The sequence below is a fragment of the Convolutriloba macropyga genome, chromosome 8 (genome assembly GCF_964194025.1).
Source record: "Convolutriloba macropyga chromosome 8, txConMacr16.3, whole genome shotgun sequence".
Taxonomy (NCBI): domain Eukaryota; kingdom Metazoa; phylum Xenacoelomorpha; order Acoela; family Convolutidae; genus Convolutriloba; species Convolutriloba macropyga.
The window spans coordinates 1,039,011-1,060,183 of NC_134475.1; the positions used below are offsets into that span (position 1 = coordinate 1,039,011).

General features: G+C 41.2%; 1 protein-coding gene across 1 annotated transcript in view; it reads right to left on the minus strand.

Annotated features, from left to right (window-relative positions):
* Window positions 1-21,173, minus strand: part of LOC142344370 (splicing factor 3A subunit 3-like) — a 50,383-nt gene that overhangs the window by 7,101 nt on the left and 22,109 nt on the right. The window contains exons 7-10 of the mRNA XM_075395963.1: window positions 20,898-21,007; window positions 20,501-20,612; window positions 19,953-20,076; window positions 19,521-19,679 (exon numbers count right to left, since the gene is read on the minus strand). Of these exons, the coding sequence (XP_075252078.1) occupies window positions 19,521-19,679; window positions 19,953-20,076; window positions 20,501-20,612; window positions 20,898-21,007 (505 nt within the window). The remainder of the gene's footprint in view (window positions 1-19,520; window positions 19,680-19,952; window positions 20,077-20,500; window positions 20,613-20,897; window positions 21,008-21,173) is intronic.

A 21,173-nucleotide genomic window follows, 5' to 3' on the forward strand; every position in this document is an offset into this window, starting at 1 on the left:
CGAACGCAGGTACAAGTAGGCCATCTACGGGTCAACAGCAACCAAGCAAAACAACCACTTTGTCTTCCGTGACGGATGTTAAAGGCCTCCTTCAGGTCACGGAACTGAAACTTACTAATTCTTCTGGTACCAATACTACGGCGTTGGTTTTATGCGATACCGCCTGCAGTAACTCTTGGGTGTCCGATAGTCTCGCAGCCAGACTCGGTTTGCAGGGTACCGCATTAAAACTGACCGTCAAGGGTATAAACACGGAAGAACTCATAGACACAAAGGTGGTTCAATTGACTGTGACACCTCACAAAGATCAAGACTTCGAAGCATTTACCGTACGTCCCTACGTGAGGGAAACATTAAACGTAGGTTCCGACATCATTGACGTGAAGTCCATGCAAGAAACGTACCCACATTTGGCAGTTCTAGATCCAGTAAGATATAGCTATGGAGAAATTGAGATGATACTTGGACAGGATGTCTACCATGCCATCCGCCCGTTAGAGTATTTTTCAGCCGACGAAAAGTGCTCACCGTTCGCTGTCCGCTTGCCCATAGGTTGGGTTTTAAGTGGCCCACTCCCGTCAAGTTCAAGTTTAGTCTCGGTGTGTTTCAAAGCCAATATTGAACAGGATTTTGAATTAGCTTGTCAGGTTAAATCTTGGTATGATATGGAATCGTACGGCGCGTTCAAGCAAGTTGACCCACGATCCGCAGCGGATGCTCGCGCGCAGGAAATACTTGAAACAACAACCTTCCATAACGGCCAAAGATACGATGTCGGTATGTTATGGGCTGATGACAACACCCAGCTCCCGAATAACTACTTTTCGTCACTGGTACAGCTCAAGTCTCTCGAAAAGCGGCTATCGAGAGATACATCATTGAAAAAAACTTATGCTAATACCATCCGTGAAGACTTGGAAAAAGGTTACTTGATTACAGTCCCTGATGCTCACAAGGTAGAGCAACGGTCGGATAGAGAGTGGTACCTACCACACCATCCCGTAATCAATCCGAACAAACCGGGAAAAGTGCGTAGGGTATTAAATGGTGCAGCAAAGTTCCACGGTACTTCTTTGAATAAATCTTTGCTCACTGGCCCCGACCTGCTCCAAAACCTAATCCACGTACTACTTAGGTTCCGTCAACATCAGTTTGCCGTGTCCGCAGATATCGAGGGTATGTTCCTCCAAGTGGGTGTCCCTGATTGGGACCAGCCATCACTGCGTTTTTTGTGGCGGGAGGACCCCACAACAAATGTTGTAGTGTATCAATACACGCGCCATATATTCGGGGCTAAAGACTCGCCCACATGCGCTAACTATGCACTGCAACGCACGGCCCGAGACAATGTTAATCAGTACCCGGAAGCAGCCAAAGCCGTCCTAGAAAACTTCTACATGGACGATTACTTGGATTCGGTGGAGTCACCTGAGAGGGCTCTCAAAATATCGAAGGAGTTGGTACATCTTCTCCATCTAGGTGGGTTTAAGCTTACTAAGTTTTTAAGCAATGTACCAAATCTGGCTGATAGAATTGATGGGTCAACTCAGTCTACCGAACCAAAAGTAATTGCCTCATCTAAGGAGGATTCTTCGCACGTGCTTGGGTTGAAATGGGATCACAACAATGATACTCTAGTTGTGAGTCGGGGTACCTCCAGTACAGTAACTAAGTCTTTAACACAACGCTTGGTATTGAGCCTAGTGTCTAAGGTGTTCGATCCCATCGGCCTAGTGGCACCATTTACTGTTGGTGCCCGATTGTTACTAAAGGACATCTGGCGTGTCAGCGGGCAGCATTGGGATGAAGAATTACCAAAAGACACTGTTGAAAGGTTCCTCGAATGGAGTGTAGAACTACCCAAACTTGCCGCAATCACTATACCAAGGAGCTACTTTTCCGGAAACTTTGAACACCTGGAACTACACATGTTTGGCGATAGTTCACAAGAAGTTTTCAGTGCCGTTGCATTTCTCCGAGCTCGAGTAACTACTTCGAGTGGGCCCCAAACGGAGCTTGCGTTTGTCCTGGGTAAAGCTCGCGTAGCACCTATGAAGGTCATGACTGTTCCAAAGCTGGAATTACAGGCAGCGCTACTGGCCGCTCGATTGAAACAAGATATCTGTCGAGCTCTCACAGTAAAAGTCAACAGGGTTTTCATGTGGACCGACAGCACTACTGTCTTGCAATGGCTTAACTCTGCAACCAAGCACCCAATATTTATTGCAAACCGTGTTTGCGAGATTTTAGAACACACTAGCGTTGACGAATGGAACCACGTTGCCTCAAGCAATAATCCAGCAGATGCCGGTACTCGTGGTATGTCCGCTGAGGTTTTGCAATCAAGTAGCTGGGTGAGGGGTCCAGATTTCTTAAGAACCACGGAATTCCCGTTCGAACCAAGCATCGAAGTAGTTAAAAACATCAAACTTGGTATAACAACTAAGGAAACTGACGAAACCAATACATCATTGGCCGCATCCGTAACCAAGTCAACTAAGGAACCGCCCCCGCAACTAATTCCCTTCGATAAGTACAGTTCTTATCAGAAGTTGCTACGGATAACAGCGTACGCACTCCGCTTGTTACCTTCTCACGAATGTTACCGTAACGTCGATGGTAGCATCATAGACCCCACGGAGCTTGACGAAGCCGAGCGTCATCTCCAGTATCTTGTGCAAGGGGAGTCATTCAATGCAGCGAGAAAAGATCTTCTCGAAAACAAAACCGTTAAACGGAGTAGCCGTATTGCCCCGTTTTCTCCCTTTATTGGGCCAAGCGGTCTAATCCGATCGGCAGGCCGCATCAAGCGGTTGGTCGAAGTTGACTTTGATGTAAAACATCCTATCGTTCTGGACGCACGCCATGCATTTGTAAAGTTGTTCCTCAGGCACACCCACGTTAAACATCATCATCAGGGTATTGATTACCTGCGGGCAAAAGTACAAGAACGTTATGCCATCCTTAAATTACGCTCCTCACTACGTTCCATTAAATCTAACTGCCTTACGTGCAGGATGTTCCGCGCTGCCACTATTCAACCCATCATGGCTGACCTCCCAGTAGAAAGACTCGCATACCAGTCTCCTCCCTTCACGAACACCGGGGTCGACTACTTCGGCCCGTTTTACGTTACTGTACGTAGGACTACCGAGAAGAGGTGGGGTTTCCTCTTCACATGCTTAACTACTCGTGCCGTTCATGTTGAAATCGTTCCGTCCATGGACGCCAGTTCGTGTGTAATGGGAGTGGAGCGGTTCGTCTCCCGTCGGGGTACACCAGCCATTATTTGGTCAGACAATGGCACTAACTTTGTTGGCGCGGAAAAAGAACTACGCGAGAACATCGAAAAGTGGAACACCATCAACATCGCTGTAGAACTTGCCCACAAAGGCATCAAGTGGAGGTTCAACCCGCCCAGTGCGCCACACCAGGGTGGCATCTGGGAGAGGCTAGTACGTAGTTTTAAGCGCATACTTTACACAATCCTTGGAACACGTCGCCTCACAGATGAGGTTTTAAATACCACTTTTTGTCTGGTCGAATATGCACTTAATTCACGTCCGCTAACGCCCGTAAGCGCCGACCCGTCCGACCTAGGAGCATTAACACCTAATCACTTTCTCCTCGGTAACCAAGCACGTAGTCTCCCGTCCATCATTGGCGTAGATGAGTTTGATCACCGTAAACGTTACGCCCGCGCGCAGTCTTACGCTAACGCTATTTGGTCTCGTTGGATCAAAGAATACGTACCGGCGCTGAACCGACGTTCCAAGTGGCAGACGCCTGCCGAGCATCACCTTAAGACTGGTGATTTGGTTTGGGTAATTGAAGAGACCAACCCAAGGGGTTACTACCCCACTGCTCGGATCACTGAACTCCGTTACGGTTCAGACAGCGTCGCACGCTCCGCCGTATTGCGCACGTCCTCCGGATCGCTCGTTCGCCCGCTTGTAAAATTAGTACCAATTCTCCCAACATCTTCTTCTGGGCTGGAGGATGTTAGTAACTAAATAGATTTAAGCGAGAGATTATTAGCCAATCAGAATTGAGTATTTAAATGCATATAAAACGTTCTAATATGCATAGAAAGTTCGGAAAAAGTTCGTATAACCTAATTTTAAGTAAATATAACTACGATATGTACGAATTATGGTGGTTTTCGGCTTAATATTTTTAGGTTCTTCAGACGATTGTTGATCGATTATGAACTGATTCTGACGTCAATGACATCAGACAAAAAACCTGTAAAAAGAGCATCGAAAAAACCTTGCCGCCTAAACGTTCACTGGTTGCTATGTACGTTACAATCTTAATACGTTGCTATCATCGATGAATTATAGACTGACTATAATACGTTGTCTTATATGTTGCTTTAAAAATTGAATGTCGCAATTGAAGCTATACGAAAGAGTGGTTTTATCACCTTTACCTACTGTGCTGTGCCAAGTGGGCCTTGTTTAGTGGTATTGTCAAAGTCAAGGGATTTACTGGGCTAATTAAGTATAAATGGAAAGCAACATCAATAGTGGTTTGTTCTAAGTTTTATTGAGTATTCCAGATCAAAATGCTGAAAGTTTACTTTCTGTTTGCTCTTATTTGACCTGTTGTTTTCTCATCTGATGTATGTGAACAAATTGAGCTGGGGAATGCCACTGCTGTATGTTGTGAAGAATACTACATTCCGCGCTGGTCAAGTGGATGTGAGTTTCGTGCCATATCGGAGCCATATTTGTCCAGTTGGTGATGGTGGAATTGAAGATTTGTGTCCTCGATTCTTGCCAAGTTTTTCAATGATGTTCGTGTTGGTCGTGGCAGGCATAGTACTCATGCAGTAGAAAAATAAAATCGTGCAGTTTTGTAGAAAAGTAGATTCGTGCAGTAAAAAAAATAATTAGATGAATTGATTTGTTGCTCTTGTCAGGTTCATCCTGAAGGCGCGTGTTCGTCCCCTGCATACTTATTGAAGTTTTCGTCCATCCTCGCTCCTCTTGAGGACGAACACGCGCCGTTTAATTAAGTCCAGGTTGTGCGGTTGCCCTGGCCAGATGTACTCCACGATAAAGTAGCTGGAATAGATCGGGTTGTCCGATGCTACAATTTTCGTTAGCAGTGCCATTCTGTTATTCAAATTAAATGGAAGAGGGGGATCGGCTGCGTATAGAACAGGCATGACTGAGTTTAAAATTGATTTTTTGGGAAGTGCGTTTTGTGACCTTGACTGATGTGGATCAACAGAGATTTATGCGAGTTATTAGGTGTAGTTGATTGTTTCCTCTTCTGGGTTCATTAACATTTTTCCCAGGAAGATTAATGTAGTAGTGATCTGTCAAGTGTGGCAGTTCCATTTGCTCCACGTTGTGAGGGGAGTAAAGTAATGAAGTAATTCCCTCGGCATGGCAGTAAATGACAGTCACTAATGGAGTGTTCGGAAGCAATTCCCTCGGCATGGCAGTAATTGACAGTCACTAATGGAAGTTTTAGAGGAAAGTAAATTGAGAACAGTGTGATTGACTGCTCTATTGATAAAGTTATTCAGAATACGTTTACTGCGAAGAGGTCAAACTTTAATAGCGGCGTTATTCATCGCCTGTTGGTTATTTTATCGAAGCTTCGCAAAAAAAATTAATTGTAAAAACGAAGAGACGGGATATTCTATTTTATCGAAGTATGGACACTAAAAGGTTCGTTAATTACTTATAACAATTTAGGATTTGATAGGCTAGCATTAATATTTTTTGTAATTTTAATCAGAAATATCGTGTTTAGAACGACACGAGGCAGACAAGATTTGCTAATCGAAATGAACGAGTTCAAACATCAGTACTACGATCCGAAAAAATTAATAAGTCTCGGATGGAAAGAATTGGAGACAGTCGATGGGCGGGGTATTAATAGTTGGAACTCCTTAAAGAATAAGTTAAATATAGAAGGTAAAGGGGGACTGGTTGGAGAGAATGGTTGGCCAAAGGTACCATTGGCAATAAATAATGAAGAAATTGTGGGATTACAAGAAATTTTAGTAGATGGGTTCCGGGGCTGTAAAGTTTAGGGCGATGTGTATAATTATGTTAGTAAATAAAAGTTGGAGAATGCTGATAGCAGGTTGTATCAAGAAGTTGGGTCGTATGCTGGTTTGTGTAATTCAATAGGTTGGACGTTTTGTGTGGATGGTTTGATGAGTGGTGTTTTGCCTGATGGTTTTACTGGTGTAAGGAGAGATGCAATGGTACATTGGAATGAGTGGTGGACGGCGGCACATGTTGAAATTGGGGGTAATGATAGTGTTTCGAAAACGCCGTGTGGTGAGAAATTGTTTCTGATTTGTGGAAGTTATCAAACATCAAGGGATTTTAATAATGTTATGGGTACTCCGCAATATTTTATGGATTTAATTAAGAGGGGTCCTTCTGCAAGTGGTTTGGGAAAGGATGTTTGGTTTTTCATTCCGACGAAAGATAATGTATTGTGCCAGCCTTCGTTGTGTGCGCATGCTGTTGTAACTTTTACAAGAGGTTTGTCGTTGCTGACTGGCTGGGAGGCACGTGATCAATCGAATCAAGTTGTTGTCGATCGGACCTTGGGGTCGTTTGCTTATGGTGTGCGTAAAGGGGTGGTGAAAAGAATTGTAATGTCAAATAAAAATAAAAATGCAGTGTTAGACTGGGCTAAAGAAAGGGAAGTGTCAACTGGTGGTGCTAGTGATGTGACTGAGCATGTGCAGAGTTTCGTTAATAGTGGTATAATTTTAAAAACAAATAACAAACGAGGAAATCGAAGAAAATGGGGTGGGAAACGGGAAACGAAAACGCAGTCGAACGATAACGAGAATATTGTGTATTCGTTTCTTCCTCCAAAGGATCCTTCAATGGAATAAGTGAGTGTTTCAACTTTAATTTATTATTTTTTTCGTTAGGGTTGCAACTATACTGCCAGGTTTTAACTTTTTTGAGATTTTATTATTTCAAGCCCGTGCCCTTTCAACGTATGTTGAAAAGACTGTTTTTTGTTGATACTGAGCAATCGGTAAGGGTCTTGTCTGTGTTAGTTTGGTGTTGTTTTAGAAAAAAAAATGTTTCGTGAGTTTTTTGGTCGTTATTTTGCACAGTCGTATGTAGTGTAAGCAATAATTTTTTGACTTTCGATCGCGTGCCCTTCGAAGTGATAAAAAGGTGGGATTTTAATTTTTGTTGGTAATGGTTGGGAATAGTTTGGTTAATAATAGTTTGCTATGTTAGGGTTGCTTGCTCATTGTGCTCACCAGTTATGACTCACGAGCAAAATTTTTGGTCAGAAGTAAAAAAAATTAAATTGGTAAGAAATTAAAAATAAGAAGAGGAGGCGTTACATTTGAATATTTTGCGGTGTTTATAAAATGATACTATATTAAACTAATTGCGACTCATGAGAAAAAAAAATATTAAAAAAAAAATTTTTTTGGATAATAAAATTAAAGAAAAATATGCAAGTCTAAGTGAATACGCGGATGCCAACAGGGTCGAACTCAATGGGGTCGTAATTGTCCATTTGAATAAAATCCCAGAATTGGTGGTTAGTTGGGTACCTTGTGATGAAGTAATGAAGTGGTATACGTAGGTGTAATATTCCAAGGTTTTGTAGATAAAAACATTTTTTCGTGAGAAAGCCTGTATGGGAGTTTGCCCAGATCACGATGGTTCCATTTTGTAATGACATATTCAATGAAAAAACATTCCCTGTATTGGATTCCTACTTTCACGCAAACGTTGATGTTGTGGTTGTTGTGTAATTTTGGGGCGATTCCGGATTTGGTCCCAAATGCTTGTAGTCATGATTTTTAGGAAAATTAAAATTGATGAGATACTAGGTTTTGAGATTTGGAAATATCAGGGAAAGAATAAGTAAATATGGTTTCGAAAAAGAAATTACAGGTCAAATTCGCCTTCTAAAAATTCTTCGGTGTTTTGTAAGAAATTCAAAAAGGTAAGAAAATTTGGATGATCTGGTTCCAAAGTGATTTTTTTGTCTTGATTATTATCCAGGAAGTTAATCCAGAAGCATAAGGTATTGCAGGGGAATATGAAGTATTCAGAAAAGACTGCAAGTTTTATATCAAAATCAGTGAGAAAGTAAGCATAAAGTGGAAATTGGGTTGGAATTGGAGAGATGTAAGGAATGGTGTCTTCTGATTAGTCAATTGTGGTGAAAGTTGGGGTTGGTGGATAAGACATGAGATAAATTTTTTTAATAGAATATAAATGCAAATATTTGAGGAAATTTACATAGAGTCATCTGAGAATGGAATGGGTGATGGAGGGGAAATTGGAATATAATTTAATTCAGTTGAAGTGTGGTCTGATGTAGGGTCAGGGCTTTTGGGACTTTCAGAAATGGTCGGTTGCGATGGTTCTACTGCAACTGGTTCTCCTTCTGAGTTAAGATAGAAATTCACATTAATATAATTATTTCCCGATTGTATGCATTGTAGAATTGTTTGCCATACGGCTGATGTCTCATTCACTGTAAGGGGGATAAAGGAAATTGAATAAATATTGTTGATAATATTGTCCTGTTGCATGTTAATACTAATTATTGCTTCACGATCTGTAAAAAAGGCAATGCTGTATTCAGTAATATAAGCTGGCTGGCCGTTGAATGTAGTGTTAATGCGCGGCTCAACTTTAATTCTGAAGTGATATACTGGATTCATTATAAAGTGTTTGAAATAATGCAAAAGCTGAAATTCTAGTTGTAGGAAAATTGTTTAAGTTGTTTGAAATAATTTCCAAGTTTCTATCGGCGAAAAAATCATAATAGGTTCAAAGAATGAACAGTTAGCAATGAAGAATGTTGCTGGTAGTTAACAGGCAGAAAGTAGTTTAAATGATTGATAGTGTCGCGGGGGAAGTGGTTGAAATTTGACATTTTGATTAATTGGGATTGTGGGGAATTATCCTTGGTTGGGTTGATTAGTGTTTCATTATAGGCTGTCATTGTGATTGACGGACAGTTCGCCTTCCGGGTTAATGGATTTCCTTCCTTTTCTCGCTTTGACAGATAATTGATAAGTTTCCTTTGGGAGTTGCATCTTATTGCTCCGTTGTTTAGTGCGTCAGTATAAATTCTTTTTAAAAATAAATTCGTCGCTGGATAAAGGTAGGGAGCAAATCCCCGCCTTTTTCAATGGAGGTTTAAGGTGAATTGCTCTGTAATTTTTTATTTCGGTTTCTCAAAGAATAATTTCAAGTAATGAAAACTTCGGTTTGATACTCGACTTATATCAAAATTATGAAGTAAGTTTTCGCAAGTATAATGGTGCGGTACTTTCCAGGGGGAAATGAGTCTCTGGTATATCTAGGACTTTCAAAAATGTAGTTAAAGCATGTTTTTTTTTTCAGTTTTTTTTAGATTTTTAATTTTCCTACATAACTGCTAACAAAATTTCTAATTCGCGGTAGAATAGAGGTGAATGCAATTAATAACTTTTAACAAGTGACTTAGTTCAGTGGTTAGTATCTCTGACCGTTGAGCTGGGGTTCCGTATTCGAATCCCGGCGGGTTCCAGGTGCTTCCATAATGTGGGAAAAATCTGGGAAAGGGCTGTAAGGGTAAGGGGGTAGAGTAAAGGGGAAGGGTAAAAAAAATATAACTTTTCCTTTTTTTTATTTATAAGCTGTTTTTACGGACCACGCGGCCGTCCCACTTAGCGCAGTTGGTAGCGCGGCACTCTCATGCTGAAGTTGAGGGTTCGAGTCCCGGTCAGGTTTTTTTTAACGTTTCCTGTATTGATTGTTCTGAGAGGGTACGCTCCGTAAAGGGATATCGGTGGGTGTTCCGGTATATGTGTATAGATTGGCTGACTCGGTGCGGCAAGCCTGTTGACATGATCGATTTTGATAGTTGGTTCTTCGTTACGTTTTAGTCTCCTGATGTAGTCTCTTAGGAATGTGTAAGGAGTGCGAGGTTTATTTATGTTTTCTTCGTTTTGGTTTTCGAACTCAGTTTTATTTTCGAGTGGTAGTACTAGTGAGCATTTGTGCAGGGGATGTTCTGGATGTTCTTGTAGATATTCATAGTCATTTAATGCGACAACTTGTTCTGGTTTTGTTTTTATTCGCCGTCCTTCGTGCGTTATTCGGAAAGGGAAACGTCGGTGAAGTTTTGCCTATTTGTGTAAAAGATGCGAATAAGTTAGATGTAGCAAAACGCTAATCAAGAAGGATAAAAATCCGAGAAGAAGAGATATTTTCCATGGTATGTACAGTTCGAATCGGTGTTCGAGTTCGAACTTGAATGCTCTTATTCTTTCTAAAATTGGTTCGGCCATTTGTTCTATTGATTTGCTGTTTGTTCGTCGTGTTTCCATTTGTTTGAACTCTGGTTGAATTTGCTGAAGAATTTGAATTTGTGCCTCAGATCTTGATGAGAATTTTGGTAGTACATCCAATGGGGGCAGTAGTTTGAAGAGTGTACTTATTGGATCTGGTAATTGAAAATCTAACCGTATTGCCGGTACTGTCACAAGCAGTGAGGTCTGAGCGAAGATGAACATTTGGTCCTCTAAGCTGTTTTCCACATCCCAGTGTGATGATACACACTCTGCACCCAGGATGCTCAATTCTTGCCAATGGATTGCTGTCATTACCAGCGCTTTCGATGAGTGTATAATGGTCTTTGGACGATGTTATTAACCAACGACTGAAGCCGAGATTGAGTGCTTTTTCAGTCAACGGCAATTCTACTACATCCAGTTGACAGCGTTGCAATGCAAGTAGCTCGTCATCGTGGTAAAGTAAAGTAGCCATACAGGACTGATAAGTCTGTTCTGTTGGAATGACTTTGGTGCATATTGCGTATTTTTGGGATCCAATACAATTTGCGATAAACGCTAGTTCATCGATCTTCATCGAGCTCGTCTTCATCGATAAACGCTAGTTCTTCTCCGTCGTCTGAGACGGCCATGTATTTGGCTTCAAGTCGCCAAACTAAAGCTTTATCCGTATCCCCGTCCGGCATTGGGATCGGAATGCCATGCAATACGTTCATAACTGTACTTTTTGAAGCCATTGGAATTGCAAGTGTAAGTATAAGACCTGCGTCAGTTGCCTCGACTTGTGTGACTAAATTCGTTTCATAGTACGAGAGAATCTCTTGGATTGGTACGGCTAGAGATAATCGATCCTGTTGTCCATTTTGTTGCAAATGAACAATCGTAAGAATTTCATGCAACTGCTCCCTTGGGACTAATGACATTGGTAATAGTTGATTCATGAGAGGCGTCAAGGCATTCAGTATGTTGATTCGAAACGTATAAAGGGCCGATCGGTATGTTTTGATGCTAGCAAGTATTGCTTGAAAAATATTGCTAAGTACGAGACTATGTTGATTGATTTGTTCTCTTACGTATAAGTATTGGCAAGTTTCCAGTTCCTGTTTTGTGTCTCAATCATTTCGGTCTGGGCTTCTTTGATGGCTTTCAGTTCACCTGATACAACATAGAATTTTTCATTGTTTTGGATTGTTATTTGTTCAACATGATCGGTTAGGTATTGGAGATAAGCCATTGCTTGTCTGATGTTTTTCTGGTTTCTAGCTACTCTTTTGTCGCATCCTCCAAAGACTGATTTGATGAAGGATAGTAGTTTGTCGCGGGTTCCTATTCCAATTCCAAGCACTGCGGCTGCTGTTGCTGCGGCAGCCGCACCGCAGGGTTGTCTTTGCAGTGTTGAAGAAGTTTGAGTGTTTACTCTTAGTAGTGTGTTCATTTCCAATTTGAGGTTTACAATTTCGTGTTGGGCCTGTTGGTTTTCTATCATTGTTTGTTGCGCTATCCAGTGGAGGCCTGCTGTCGAGTCAGTCATATTTGTGAAGTTCAATGGGCATCCATAATTTTCTGAAGTCCACATTTTGTCTATCTCTTTTGTCAGGTTGATCAGTTTGTCTTCCACTGTTTTGTTATATATTGGGTAGGGGACCAGGATTTCAGTTTTGACAAATTTTTCTGTCAATAGATTTTTCTGATGAAGGTTGAATAATACTCCATATTTTGTTGCCACCGATGGTTGGTTCGTTTTTATTAGGGGTAAAAGTTGTAGTAAAAATAGTACGATATTGAGCATTTTGCTAACTCGGCCTGTTTGTGAAATTGAATTAGAGTCTTTGTGCGACTGATTTTGAGGTACAAAATTGTGGAAAATGAATAGAGCTTTTTTTTCTTTTAAATTAGGATTTTTTTGGAGTGTTTTCATTGGTTGGTGACGTATCTAATGTGTATGTAAAAAAGAGAATTGGTGCTCAATTCCTATTGGCTGTCATCTTCGAAGCCAAAAGATTGGTGAAGGTTTCCGTTGATCTCCCGACGGTGAAGTGTTAGCGGGACATTTCTTCGTCTGTTTTGAAGCGTTGGGCCAAGGTCCGCTAGTTCTCTGTTGGATACTCTTTGAGGAAGTGGTGAAGATGTTCTTGGGTTGTCGTGTTGAGCAATAGCACTATTGCTCTCGTTATTTTCAATTTGTGAAATGTTGCCTCCTATAAGGGAGTGCTCATTGTTCTCGTCGGATCTCGGTTGTTGGACATCATCGCTTGAGGTTGTATTGTTGTGGTAAATATCGTTGATCGAGTTGGTCCGGTATAAGGTTTCGCCTGTAGTGTCTAATATTGGGGGCGTGTAGACGGGGCTATTAACGTCATCAAATAGATCGCCAAAGTTTTCAGATGAATCGAACGTGAAGTCATTGAGACTCTGGTTTCGCGACTGTGAGCTTGTTGCTTGTGAGTCTGCAATGCTCTCATCGTGATCAGTTTCTGTTGTATCAATTGTCAAGTTTGGGTCTGGGATGTAGTCAAGTTGGAAGTAAGTTATCACTTTTACCTGTTCTTCCTTTGCCTTTTCTGATGGTTGCAAGAGGTTATATAGCGAGTTTTCTCGGGCAAATGCCAGATGATCGTCTCTGCGAAGGTTGTATCGTCGATTTGAGCCAAAACGACTGTCGGACGGTGAGACGTTTGAGTTGTTTGAGAAGACGTAGTCTCCTGTATCAATTGATTCTGGTGTTTCTTGCGTGTTTGCGCTTGGAACTGAGCCTTCCACGAAGAATGCATCTGGGTCAAACGTCGGTTTGTGTGTCATATCATGAAATTGTATTGGCGGGTCTTCAGAAGAAAAATTAGCTGTTTGGATGTTTGAGTTGAAAGAAACTGACTGACATCTGGTGTTGTTATGGGTAGCTGCATGTTGTTTTCGTTAATGTGGTGCCTGACTTGGTTGTCCAACAGCTGTGGTTCTCGCTCTTCTTCTGGTATGAGATCTGCTTTAAAGTTTTCGGGGTCTACATGTTCGAGGTCTTCTACTTGATTTTGAGGTTTCACAGGTCGAAGTCTCATTCGATGGATACATTGCGTGTAATTTGTGTTGGTTTTGCGTAATGTAGTTTGCATTCGTGAGCACTTTTTCTACTCTGTATAATAGTATCCACCTGCTTTGCTGTTTACTCATCACTGCTACTTGTTTTGTGCTCTTTGGGTCAAGGATCAGGCAGTATGATTTGGGTTTTAGTGGTGTGGCGTTGGCTTTTCTGTCAAAGTACTTTTTATATTTCAGATAAGACGAGATAAGGTTGTTGTTTACGCTGGAGAAAAGCTCCGTAGTTTTGTCTTGTAGCTCTTTAATGCAGTCGTATTTTGGGTGAGACTCCCATAATTTTGTGTTTTGAAATCTGAGGTCCAAAGGATTTATCGGTGTTCTGCCGTGAAAGACGTCAGATGGCGTGCACCCAAGAGCTGGTGCAAATGTTGTGTTGTGTATGAATACTGCAATGTCACGTATCTATGCCAGTCCGAGGAAGTTTAGTTTTCGTTATTTCTCAAGATTTGTTTGAGCGGTGCATGGTTTCTTTCAAGTAAGCCAATGGTTTGCGCATGTTTCAGTGTGCAATGTTTGAGCTCTACCTCCAATAGGTTTGCTAGTTCGCTCATTAATTCGGATGTAAACGCAGTTCCAAGGTCACATATGATTCTTGAGGGAATGTAGGGGTGTCTCTGAAAAATTGAGACAAGGGCTCGTGCGACGATGTCTGCGTCGCCTTTCATTAGAGGTGTGGCGAAAAGGTACTTCGAGAACACGTCAATACCTGAGAGAATGTACGTGTAGGGAGAAGGGTGCATCTTTCCCACCAGATCTATTAGTAAAAGGTCTGCTGGGAAGTTTTGCAGAGACGAAAGTGGTTGTAATGAAGGATTCAATGCAGATGTTGGTGCTGGTTTTGTTTGCAAGCATGTGAGACAGTTTCTGATATTTTCTGTTAGGCGTTCAGTGAAGTTCGGGAAGTAAAATCGTTTTCTGAATTCTGCTGTTGTCAGTGAGACTCCTTTGTGCCCACTCCAAACACTGTTATGAATTCTGTAGAGTATTTCCTTCTGTAAGTGCGACAGGACGCAATATTGTTTAATAAATTGGTTTCCAGTGTGGTTATAGAACTTGCGATGAAGGACGCCTTCTGTTATCGATAGTCTTGGGATCGATAGTCAAACCAGAGCAGTACCCGTTTGATATCTTTGTCTTGTTGTTGTTCGGCACGCAGGTCTAAAGGTCCGTGCCCATGAGTAATGAATTCATCCAATGGGTTTTATTCATGCATGGCGTTTATTTGTTGCGTTGCAGGTGCAAGAATTTGCATGTGAACGTCAGCTCGAACATTCATAGGATCTTCTCCGCTGGTTTGTTTTCTCTCAAGTAAGTATGTTTTCATAATTTTGGGGGTATCGTCATTTTCTGAGCTGCTCAGATAACTGATTAAATTGTCAGGTGTATCTGCTGCTGTGTTGATTTCGATTTCGTGCATCGGTATGCATGAGTTGATGCGTAGCTCGAGCTTCTCTTTCGGGTTTATGTGTATTCTCGACAGATAATCCGCTGCTAAATTGGCTTTTCCGGGTATGTGTCCCAGTATGATGTCGAAGCTGAGTACATGATCGAGAGCATTCCAAAGTGTTGGCGGTATAATTTTTGTTTGGAAGAACCTGGTTACTGATCTGTTGTCTGTCGAAATGAGAATTGGTTTTTTACATCCCCATATAACATTTGCAAAGGTGTCTAGGGCAAAGTGAAATGCGAGGAATTCTTTCGCATATTTCGTAAGTTTGAGTTGGTTTGGGTGGAAAATTCTAGATCCAAAACTGACGGGTGCATAAGTTTTCAGTTCCTGATTATCATCATTTGTTGTGTAGTCTTCTATCATGAGTACGTATCCGGCTGCGTAAAAGGATGCGTCGGCCATTATTACATATTGCTGGTCAACTTTGGGTAATCTGAGTGAAAGGTCACAGGCTGTTCTTAGATCATTTGTGAGATTTTCCAGTATAACTTGGTGTTCTTCTTCTATCACGAAATTGGTGTCTTTCTTAATTAGACGATAGAACGGTAAAAGTTTTTCAGCAAGTTCAGGAATAAAGGCTTTGTAAAATTTAAAAAATCCGATCATTCGTTTGACTTGTTTTGGGTTTCGCGGCATTCTGAATGCTTTCAGAAAAAATGTAATCTTCTGTGTAATTGGTGTGAGACCCTCAGAGGTTATCGTATTACCAAGGAATTGAATTTCTCTGAGTGCAAATGCGTATTTGTCTGTTGCGAGTTTCATTCCTGATTCTCGGATGCATGTAAAGACTGCTCGAAGTTTTTCCAACATTTCGTTTGTGTCATGTGCTCCGATGCCAATGTCGTCGACGTACTGAAAGCATTTATCCGCTATTATCACGGGCTCCAGGTTTTGACGCATGAATGAGCTAAAGGCGCTGACACTTCTGCTTAGTCCTTGGGCCAGTCTTTGAAAAGCATATGTTCTCGATGCGAAGTTGAAGGCCAGTAACTGTACTGATTGTTCATCTGCCATTGGTACAGAGAAGTAGCCGTGGCTGCCATCCATTTTGCAAAAGAGTTTCTTGCCGGCTAAGTGGGTGTCCGCATCTGCTAGTGTAGCTATCGGGAAGTTGTTATTGTTGTAGTCGTTTCTAATGAGATGGTTTAATTTTCTGAGATCTACTAATATTCTGAGCTTCCCGTTTGGCTTCCGTTTTGCAAATAATGGAGATGAATAGCGGCTGAATGGGAGCGTTGTTATGACTCCGTAGTACTGGAGAAGGGCTAGTTCAACAAGCAAATCGTCTTTGAGATGGATTGAAATTCTTTGAGTTTTTGAGTATACAGGTCTGTTTGTGTCTGGAGTCAATTTGACTGAGAATTTGTGAGTGTAGCCAATGTCAAGGCGGTGCCTTGTGCATATGTCATTGAATTCGACTAGAAGCTGTTCTGTTCTTTCTTTATCTTTGTCAGAGAGTACGCTGTCGCTCCATTTGAATGCGTTAAGAAAAGTTTTCCTGTCTTCGTTTTTCGAGAGTGGTTGAATTGCTTCAAGATTTTTAAATTTAACAAGTTCGTCATATATGCCTTTTTTCAACTGCACTCATCTTGGATGTATCGGGATTGGTTTCTGGGGTAGGAAACCAGAATCCGTTTTCGTGTTTTATTGTTATATGATTTATTTCGCCTTTTGCTGTTCTCTCTATAGATATTTCTATTTGCTTTATTGTTTTCTTTGAGTCGCTTGATGGGAAAAGTTTTGGCTCAAGTGGTATCAGGTAGGGTGCTTGCTCTGGTGTGATGATTTCGAATGTTGCTACTGGAGAATCTTGTCTAATGTGAAGTGGAACTTCTGTTGTATTGATTGCAAGTAGGGTGGTAGTTTTGTTTTTTGTCAGTTTGTCAAGCGTGCTTGTTAGACCAAGACCCAGTTTTTCAAATTTGACAGTAGGCTCTACGAGTCCAATTTGTTCTTGTGCATCAGTTTCCTCCGATCGGATTAGTTCCAGGGATTTTTGTTCCCCAGGTGAGAGCGTATAGGTTGTTTTGGTTTTGAGCATGATTTTTTTTCGGCTGTTGAGACGTTTTTGTTTGTTGTTGCCTTTTATGTGCATTAGATTTAGCTGAAAAGTAAATTCTGGTGTTTGGAGTAGTCTGTTGTGGGCATCAATAATAATCTCATTTTTGTCAAAGAATGGAAAACCAAGAAGGATAGCGGAAAGTGTTTCAAACACCATGAACTGTTCCTCAAATTGTAAGTGGCCAATTTTGAATGTCAGTTGGACTGTAAATAAAATGGGTGATTGGTGTAGGAAAGCTGTAGAAACGTTTATTTCAGGAGGATCTGTTTTTTCTGGTTTTTGGTAGAGGTTTCTGCTTATTTTATCAAAATGTTTCTTTGACATGGCGCTGCTGAATGCTCCAGTGTCTGCTACTGCTTTCGTTATGAATGTTTCGAACTGCAGAGGTATTATAAATACATTTTTGCTATAGTTTTTCATGCTATCTGGTATATGTTGTAGAAAAACATACAGGCTATTTAGTTTTTTGATTGCTGATTGAATGGCATGTTTCCATCGCGATATGCTGGTTGACGTTCTGGACAATCTCGGGCAGTGTGCTCATTCCTAGCACATGTTCTGCAAAATGTTCTCATCGGCGTAGGAGATCTTTCGGTACGTCCATTACTTCGGTCGTTTCGTTGGAAGTTTGACCTTCCTCTCGAATAATTTCCTCGACCTCTCTGAAAACTTCCACGATTACGTCCTCTGCTGTTGTAGTTGTTACTGTATCCTCGGCCATTTTGGTTTCCATTATACTGGTATGTTTGTCTGTTGTAGTTGTAGCCTCTGTAGTAATTTCATCTTCTGTAGCTAGGGTACTGAGTGCTCTCCAAGCGCTGATGCGGTGGCTGTGCTACTTGCATTGATGCTATTCCTGCTACCATTATGCGTTCTATGGCTTGGGCCACAGCAGGGTTTCCTGATGCGTTTAGTGTAATGAATGCCGTGGTGTATTGTGGTTCCGGGTTCATCTGATCAATTCTGACTCGTCGTTTGATGATAGCGCATAGTTCGTTCACAGTGATGTTGTCATTCTCTTTCAGCAACACTTTCTTGTACTTGAAGGGCATGCCTTGAATGAATTGTTCTCTTATTCGTCTTGTTCTTTCGTCAGTGCGGTCGATGTGAGCTGCAGGATCGTCCACAATTGCGAGGTTGGCGAGGCGTTGCAGATCTGTGGCGAAGTCATCTGGTTGTTCTTTCACTGGATCAAACTTTCTCGATTGCAGATCGAGCTCAAAGTTTCTTCTTTGGTCTGCTCCTGCATATCGGTTGCGTAGTTGTTCAATCGAATCGTCTAGGTCGTTTCGTGTGTTTTCGGCGAATCGAAGGTAATAGTTGAGTGCATTACCGGCTAAGTGTAGGTGAAGATATCGTGCACGTTGGTGATTCGCTTCAGGAATACTAGATACGGCAATGCTTGCTCTCAGTAGTCCTTCAAATTCAGGCCAGTTTTCGTTTGGTAGTCCTGAGAACCTTTTCAGATGTACGTGAGGCGGACTTGGATCTGCCATTTTCTTTTAGTCAGTTCGTTGTTGAAGTGTTTCTGTGGAAAGAGCAATTTGTGCGCTTCTCCAATTTAGCTGTGTCACAGAGTTTGCAGTTTAGGCTATTTGGTTGGTCTTTTTTGTTCTTCGCTGCAAGTTTTTGACCTACTTTTCTGTCGATTGTTTTGTCGTTGAAGAATACGAACGGGTTTCTAGGATGATAGCCTTCCAACAGTGTCATAAAAGTATTGTTGTGGCTTGCGTTGTTATTTCTCTTTTCCAGCAAAACAAATAGGTTAATGCTCAAATAATTTTGAATGGGTAAAGTTGGTTTGTGCTTGTGGTTTGGTTAATTTCTCGAATTCGATAGTTTTGAAAGAAATTGTAAAGTTCTGAGTTTTTTGTAATACGGATCCGTTTGATATCGGTTTGATTGTCTTCTTGTGCGGTAAAATAAAGGCTAATTCCAGTGTTTGTTTTTCTAATGATTCGAAGATTGTAAGTTTTTCTGTTAATGGCTAATTCCATGAGTTGCAAATTTTTCTTTCTTTTTAACAGAGGTAAGCGTTCAACATCTCTGTCGCCATATGATAACTCTCTTCTTAGTTTGCTTCTTCCTTTTTTATCTTTTTAGAGGCGGCTATGTAGGTGCTAGTGCCAGGTGCTATATTGTATGAAGACAGAGTTATCGTTGCAGTATCCTTTCTAATAAAGGCTTTTAATTGCAAGTTTTTGCTAAGTGCTATTCGGGGCGCGGGTTCGGTAAAAACGCTCTTTTTCTGCTACAAGTTTTCAATTCAAGTAATTTAGTTCAAGCAACTGAACTGTACTGAGCAGAATCGTCTGTATGAATTTCAAGACAATAAATGCGGGCTGTATAAATTTACAAAAGCCTTTTTCAACCCATCAAAATTCAGCATCGTCATACTACTTGTTAGGTCTAACAGTGACAAGACTGTTTAACCTAAGATCAGAGCAAATACACGCTCTACCTTGTTCACAAATTCCTATGAAATAAAGATTTCATACACGAACGAAAAGTACGCGAACAATTTTCGCACCAACGAATTGTTTTCGAATCTGTCCAAACAAAAAATCAGTTCCTTTCAAATGCCTCAGATCCTTTCAAAACCCTACCTTTCTGCTGTCTTCAGATTTTTGATTTTCTCCCAGAGTGCCTTGGCATCCTCGATGTTGGTCACATTTGCAAAGTGGGCAGTGTTAGGGATTCCCAGATTGCGCATATTGTAAGCGTGCCTCCACTCTGCAAAGTGCCGAAGGAACGCTTTCGGACCCCTGAAATAATTGTTTTTTTAATGAGCTATTAGTTATAAAAGTATCAAACGATTAAAACTGCAAAAGGCTCGCAAAGAAAAAAATTCAGACGGGCTCATTTGACGAACAACATCCGATTGCCCAATTGTCTGAACCTTTTGATCCGTCAGTACCTATACGTTGGCAAATTTCAGACCTATCGATCTCATTTTTGATACCAAACTGTCAACCTTCGAGTTGAGATGAAGCAGAGTTCTTGGAGAAATGTCGAGGTACAATTATGAATGAAGATACCTGTATTCTGCACCGCCACATATCTCGCATTTGTAGTACATGTTGAGACCGTGTAGCTTGTAGAGCCAATAGGGAATTGGCTTCCCATCCCACCCAAGAGGCAACTTTTTTGGGTTGTAGGGCACTAAAGCAACAAATTTAAACTTTTAAGGCCTTGTGTAAAATAAGCATTAAACTAGTGCCGGGAAAATTAGCTGCAATTAGTGAAACGAACTGCTGTCTCTAAAACTTACCCATAGTCTTAAGATCAATCAATGGCTTAAACTGAAAATCGACTAAACAAATTAAAGTGGCAAAAAAATTTGATTACGAAATCGCTTTAATGGAGTACAAACTGACCATTCATATAATTGAAAGATATAAAACGGCAGAAAATTAAAGTTCAGGACTCAGTTTTCTTAAATTGCTGACAAATATCTCGCATAAACAAAACTGTAGCAAGCTTCAAATAACTGCAAATAATTAGTCGTGACAACAGTTAATAGGCTGGCAAAGACAGTGTCACAGGTTCAACAAGTGACATTTGGAACAAAATATATCTATCTCACCATCATCGTCATCGTCTCCCCCGTCACTCTCCTCCCCCTCTCCAGTCACCCCATCGGCCCCTGCACCCTCCGCCCCTTCCAACTCCTCCTGTCTCTCCTGTGCACTTCTGGCCTACAAAAACAACAACTACCTTAACTAAGTGTCTGACTATTTACCCACTTTTTATTTCCGAATCCAAGAAATACAGCGAGCATCGGTATAACAAAAACAGTTGTCGGAAAAAATATTTCTTTAAATGATCTTTTCCGTTATTGACCTCAGTACGCTCTTGCGACCCCAATTTGCAAAACGTGATTTATTAGTTGGCAAACCATTTTGAGTTACAGAACGTGCACTAGGGAGGCTGGAAATAATATGTACACACAACGTTGGTGACACAAACGAAACTTTACTGGCCTGTTTCCTCTGAGCATTCTCTTGTGTGCTCTCTCTCACATCTCCCAGTTTCTCAGTCAGTCCATAGACTACTGCCTCAAGTGATGCTATATCCTTCGCTTTCTGATTACCTGAAGTGACACACGATACTTCGTAATCAAAACCCCCTTTAAGCACGAACTTTAGCAAACTTTTCTGTGTCGTGGTCAACGAACTTTACTTGATCTTCCAAGGAGCTGCAGTATGTCTTCATCATTAAAAAGATGTCAATTCAATTGACCAGCAAAATAACTTTAC